A 6601-nucleotide genomic window follows, 5' to 3' on the forward strand; every position below is an offset into this window, starting at 1 on the left:
GGACGGACGGACGGACAGATGAACAAACGGACGGATGAACAGACAGACAGACAGACAGACGGACGGACGGATGGACAGACAGATGAATAAAAGGACGGATGAACAGACAGACAGACGGACAGACGGACGAACAGAGAGATAAACAAACGGACGGATGAACAGACAGACAGACGGACGGACGGACGGATGGACAGATGAACAAACAGACGAATGAACAGACAGACAGACAGACAGACAGACAGACAGACGGACGGACGGACGGACAGACAGATGAACAAACGGACGGATGAACAGACAGACAGACAGATAGACAGACGGACGGACGGACGGACAGACAGATGAACAAATGGACGGATGAACAGACAGACAGACAGATGGACTGACGGACAGAGAGAACAACAAATGGACAGATGAACAGACACAGACAGACAGACAGATAGATAGATAGATAGATAGATAGATAGATAGATAGATAGATAGATAGATAGATAGATAACTGCCACCTCTCTTTTGGTGGCAGGGTGGTGCTAGTGTTTGTGTCTCTGTGTGTGTATGACTCAGAGTCAACTTTGCTAACAAAGACGAAACTGTCGTCTCCGCCTGATACACAAACAGTTCAACCGCAGTCCCGCAACTCACTCATGTGTGACAATGATTCGTGGACGAGTCCCAAAAGTACCTACAACACAAAGATGAGTCTGCGATACAGTGATGATGTCAGAAAAACAGTGATGTGGCCAGGATGTTCAGAAGAGATTTGATCATGAAAAGGGAAAACATCTCTACTGTACTGAGTGAAGTGTGTCAGTCTGCTGAAATATGCGGGCGTGTTACTGCATGATTCCTGCTGATAACAGATAATCACATCAACAACTGCAGGCAATGTGGCATATTTTCAGCCGAACGTATTTCTCCACCTGATCCGTCTGAATTGCACTGGGTGATATACTATATGCGATATGTGTTATGTGAAAGCAGTGCTTGAGGAGGGGACTTGCATATTTGTATTGCTAAGTCTAAAGTTAATTGAAACAGCAGTCACGTTTTGCTGATTATCCACAAACTTCCCACAGATTGCTTCAAAAGTAAACTTGCCTCAACACACCTGCCTTTAAGTTTCTAATATGCCTAGTAAGAGCTTGATTAGCTGGTTCAGGTGTGTTTAATTGGGGTTGGAGCTAAACTCTTTAGGACACCGGCCCCCCAGGACCGAGTTTGGGCACCCCTGGTGTAACCTAACCTCATAGGAACATGTAAACTAGGGATGGGCGTATCGATCCGAAGTATCGATATATCGATACTGACGCGAGTATCGAAAGTATCGATATTCAAACAAAAAATATCGATACTAAGGTGTGTTTTATTTACCAGTGATTTTGTTTATTTAACAAAAACATAATAATGCGTACAATATGCATTGAATTGGACGATAACCTTTGTTAGCGAGTAATTGTGTAGGATAGAACTATTTTCCTGCTCATCTGAACACACGCAAATGTTGCAAGACAGAACTAATCAATCACAGAGAGCGTTCACTCACTGCTGACAGTGCATTCAAACGGCTGCGTTTCCCAAAAGTATCATAAGAAAGCATTAAAGCTTTTGGGAACGGCAGCCCTGAACAATGCTTATTATCAGAGGACAGAAGGACAGAGTTATTTCACAATAAACAAACTGAAATTGTAGCCTACGTAGTTTGTGCAATTACAGTTATTTAAATTGAACGTTGAAAGATAATATTGATCATGTTCTATTCTGTAATGTTAATAGAAATCATACAGAATAAAAATGTTGCATTTTATGCATGTAACAGCCGGTCACTGGCAGTCCCTTACGAAAATGAACCATGGTTTTACTAAAGTGACCGTAGTTCAACTGTAGTATTTATAGATTTGAATCATGTGTAAACAAAAATATAAGCTAATAAGTTACAATTAAGGCGTATTAAATGTTAAAATGCATTTTAAACAAAGTTAAGTGCTTATCATTAGCCATTTTACTCTTAGTCATTTAATAATTTAATACATTTCATAATTTAAAAGTTTAGTTCAGAAGTATCGAATCGGTATCAATATTGACGATACTGCCTTGAAAAATATCGGTATCGTATCGAAAACTAAATAAGTGGTATCGCCCATCCCTAATGTAAACAGAAAGTAACGGCTAATGCTGCTATCAGTGACTCAGGATTCAAACGTAAACACAAGTCCATTGAATCCTGGATCTGAAGTTTGCTGATCCGCTGGGAAACCAAATATGAGAACTGGTCTAGGATCAGCTACCGTACCATATTATTAATTAATCAAGTCAGTTTAACAATGCGAACTTGTTCCTGGATCAGTACACGTTCTAAGGGTGCTTTCACACTTGGTTCGATTGCTTGGTCCGAACCCGAGTTCGATTGCCCCCCCCTCCCCCTGCCCCCGCTGGACAGTGTTCACATTATATTATTTGGGTCCGAACCGCGTCATCAAGCCAGCAGCTGTTTACCCCGTTGCTGAGTAACGATGGTGCAGGAGAAGACGGCAAAATGCGTAGCAAGGCTCTCTTCAATTTTATATTTATGTTTTTGAACCGTTGGTTTTGTTTCCAAAGCTTCAGTACATAACGGCACTTACGTCTGCCTTACGAATGTACTGCAAATGCTCTAAAGTACTCTGAAGGTGAACAGAAATGAGATATACAGCTCTCTGCTTGCAGCGCGTCAGTCACGTTCGTCAAGAAAGTGAGTGAAACACACACAAACACACATTTTTTATCAAATAATACGTCATTAATAGCGGTTCACTTCCGTGATTTGGTATGATTGCGTTCACATCAGCAGCGAACCGTACTGGAGTTCACTTAAACCGTACCCCAGACCACCCTTTTTAAGTGGACTCGGGTACGGTTCGGGTGCGCACCAAAAGTGCTAGTGTGAAAGCAACTTTAGGCTGTTTTCACATATAGTTCGTTTTAAAAGAACCAAACCCAGTTCCCTTAAAGTGAACCAGAAAGGGAACCAGCCGAAAGTGACCTCAGTCCTTTTGGTGTTCACAATAGTAACAATAATCTAGTGGACTCAAAAGAGAACCCAGTTCTTTTTTTGGTCCTCTTCAGCAATGAAGAGATCTCAGACCCTTTCTTGTTCACACCACAACTTTATAAGAACTCAGACCCCAGCTTTCTGTGCAGCAGTGGATTGTGGGTATTCAAGATGGCGTCTTCACATGTTGTCATCACATGGATGTGGCACATTTTGAAGCAAATGACAAACAGAGAAAGAATCAGACAAAGCAGAACTAAAGGAAAGCATCTGAAAATTGTAGCAGTTTTTTCTGTTATATCCCCTTTCGTTAATTTTTTGGGCAAACAAAAGAAACACTTTTATGTTTTTATGGGTTGAGGAGAGTTGGCGTTTAATGTAATCATCTTTCCAAATTTCAATAAGTGCACAACTCTCCTCCTGGGACCACACAACCCCACGACCTGCCATGGTGAAAAGTTTTTTCTGTTGTTACAGCAGTGACATAACATGGCTGCAGGTATGGCAAGCCTCCAGGTACACATGTCGAAACTAAACGCAAAGTGGACCGGGATCTCATTGCTTTCGCATATCACGAAGATATCAAACCACAAACGAACCGTACTCAGGAGGTGGTCTGAGTACAGTTCGTTTGTGGGTCCTTTTGGGGGGGTCTGAGATCACATGGTTTGTTCACATACACACGCTGAACCACTCCGAGAGCGTTTGAAAGGGTTAAATGAACTAGGTGTGAAAACACCCTTAGAGACCAGAGTATACCACCTCTGTTTACTTCTGCATCGTCTGACACAGATTTACAGTATTGTCTCAAACTGGCGTCAGGAGAGATACGCTAGTCCTTCATTAGCACGAAAGGCCAACTTTTACCCAGAGTCTGAACAGCAGGTTTGAAACTTTCAATGTGGCTCAGTTTATAATTAGATGCATCTGCTGAAACATTGGATCTGTTTAGGAGTGTGTGAATGGCTTGGACCCAAACCATCTCAGAAGTCTTTCACATCGCATGGCCAGTAATTTCTGGTTAGCAGAGAATTATAGGTATTTCATATTGTGGTGGACCTTGACGATTTACTCAAGGTCTCTGCTAAGTGAAAGTTTTTTATGGTGTGTTTCAGGCAATTGGAGCGAGATGGAGAGCAGGTATGGAAGTGTACAACTGAGTCAACAAGAACAAGCCACAAATAATTGCAAAGACTTCCAGAATTAAACAAAAATGTGGTAAATATCCAGAGATTGAAGTCGTATGTACAGATCTGATGCACTGACCTCATCGGTCTTTCCATCACTATTTCTAATTATAAACTTCATAGCCGCTATAACTCTAACAAACACTAACGGCAGAAATGCAAAGCAGTCTTTACTACTGAAATGGTACAAAGACCGAGACACAGAATAAATCAAATTACACATAGAAAGACTTTAAGTGCTAAGCACGAATTTGAACTTTCAAATTTAAATGACCAACCACAATATGTCCAACCTACACACAGTAATTTGCTTATGCAAATAAACCTTGGTCTCTTCAGTAGAATAATAAACTGGGAGTTAAAATTTTCCATTGCTGCAATGTATCTTAATGTAAAAATATAGAACTGGCCTATTATTATTGCTTTTAGAAATTTAGGCCTACTGGTATGTTTAATCACCAAAACGTACAAAAGCTGGTTTACAAAATACAATAATAATAACTGATATTAAATATATCGGTCATCTATTTGTTTTGAGATATGAACAGTTTGGCAGAAGTTTCAAAACCTTTCCCAGTTTCGATCATGCTTAGGGAGGAATTAATAAACACTGAGTTTCTGTATTTGGTTAGGGATGTTGCCTTTACAAACATTTACCATAGTTTCTGGCAAGAGTTACTATTATTTTTACGGTCACACTTTAATTTAAGGTCCAATTCTCACTATTAACAAACAATAAACTACGACTTTTGCCTCAATAAAAAATGTGATGCTTATGAATAGTTAGTAAGGTAGTTGTTAAGTTTAGGTATTGGGAAAGATTAGGGATGTAGAATATGGTCATGCAGAATATGTGCTTTATAAGTACTAATAAACAGACAATATGTTAATAATAGGCATGCTCTTAAGCAACTAGTTAATAGTGAGAGTTGGTCCCTATACTAAAGTGTTACAATTTTTACAATAAAACTGTGGTCATCAGTCATAATTTATCAACATATTAATATAAATAATAATAGTGATATATAATAAATATGTCTTTATTTTAATGTCTTTATTTCCTATTGTGTTAAAGGAGCAACAAGTCAATTGAGTTCCTACCTCTGATCCAGTCCACAACCTGAGTCGGTGTCCACTTTGTTATCGGCTCCATTCTTCTGTTCAGAAAGTTTCGGCCAAGTTCTCAAACTCACTAAAGTTAAATAAAGTTTCCTGCTCTACACTCGAGCGAGCGTCCTTTCTCATGTCTAACCACTAAACACTAATGATCAGATCACAGGAACCGTGCGAGCTCTACACACAGACCGACACTAGAGAGAGAGAGAGAGAGAGAGAGAGAGGGAGAGAGGGAGAGAGGGAGAGAGGGAGAGGGAGAGAGAGATAGAGGGAGAGGGAGAGAGAGAGAGAGACAGGGAGGGGGGGAGAGATAGAGGGAGAGGGAGAGAGAGAGAGAAAGAGAGGGAGAGGGAGAGAGAGAGAGCGAGCACATGACATATTCCCAAACATGAGGATACATTAGAAGTATGCTATTTCTCAAAACACGCTATTTAAGCTTTATATAGGCTACTTTTAGAGTTTACTGTAAGTACAAATACAGTGACATAGTAATATTATGAATATTTTAATATATTTTCAAATATACTTCATTCCTGTAATGGCAAACATTCATTACTCAGTCTCTCTCTCTCTCCCTCTCTATGTAAAAGTCTTTACTGTTACTTAGTGCGATTTTAATTCATCCTTGCTGAATAAATATTAATTTCTATATTTAAAAAAAAATCTTACTGTCACAAAACGTTCATACAGTGTTTATCGTACATGACATTGATGATATCTGATGCTATCGGTACTGAATGATTACAATGATTGCCGACAGTCTCCATAAAATGTATAACATTAATAAAAAGGGCTAAAATATATAACGGCACATTAAAAATACATTACTTATAAGTTATTTTACTATACAGTAAAAAATATAATGATCAATTATAAAACGATACAATAATAAACAATATGATATATATATATATAAAACGTAAAATAGAAATGAGCCAAGGCCACAAATATACGTATTTTGTTGACGTCTACATAATTTTTTGTTCTTATTAGTTTGTTTGTTTATCACAGCATCTGGAATTTCTGACTTTGTTCTGTTTTCTAACACGCACTGCCCTCTACAGGCCAATCATTTCATTTTATTTTAAATTTTTTTTGCTTAATGTACATAACAAGACAGGGAACAACCAGCAATGTAAGACACTTCCATTGAGACAAACACAGAGTTTACATTAAAGAAGAAGAAAAAAAAGATATATATAGATATATATATATATATATATATATATATATATATATATATATATATATATATATATATATATATATATAT

General features: G+C 38.5%; 1 protein-coding gene across 1 annotated transcript in view; it reads right to left on the reverse strand.

Moving 5' to 3' along the window:
* Nucleotides 1–5510, reverse strand: part of LOC107560196 (connector enhancer of kinase suppressor of ras 3-like) — a 67319-nt gene extending 61809 nt beyond the window's left edge. Inside the window, exon 1 of the mRNA XM_016244308.1 lies at nucleotides 5314–5510. Coding sequence (XP_016099794.1) covers nucleotides 5314–5365 — 52 coding nt within the window. The 5' untranslated portion in view covers nucleotides 5366–5510. The remainder of the gene's footprint in view (nucleotides 1–5313) is intronic.
* Between the last annotated feature and the right edge of the window lie 1091 nt (nucleotides 5511–6601).

Source organism: Sinocyclocheilus grahami, unplaced genomic scaffold, assembly GCF_001515645.1.
Source record: "Sinocyclocheilus grahami isolate Dianchi unplaced genomic scaffold, SAMN03320097.WGS_v1.1 scaffold714.1, whole genome shotgun sequence".
NCBI classification, from domain to species: domain Eukaryota; kingdom Metazoa; phylum Chordata; class Actinopteri; order Cypriniformes; family Cyprinidae; genus Sinocyclocheilus; species Sinocyclocheilus grahami.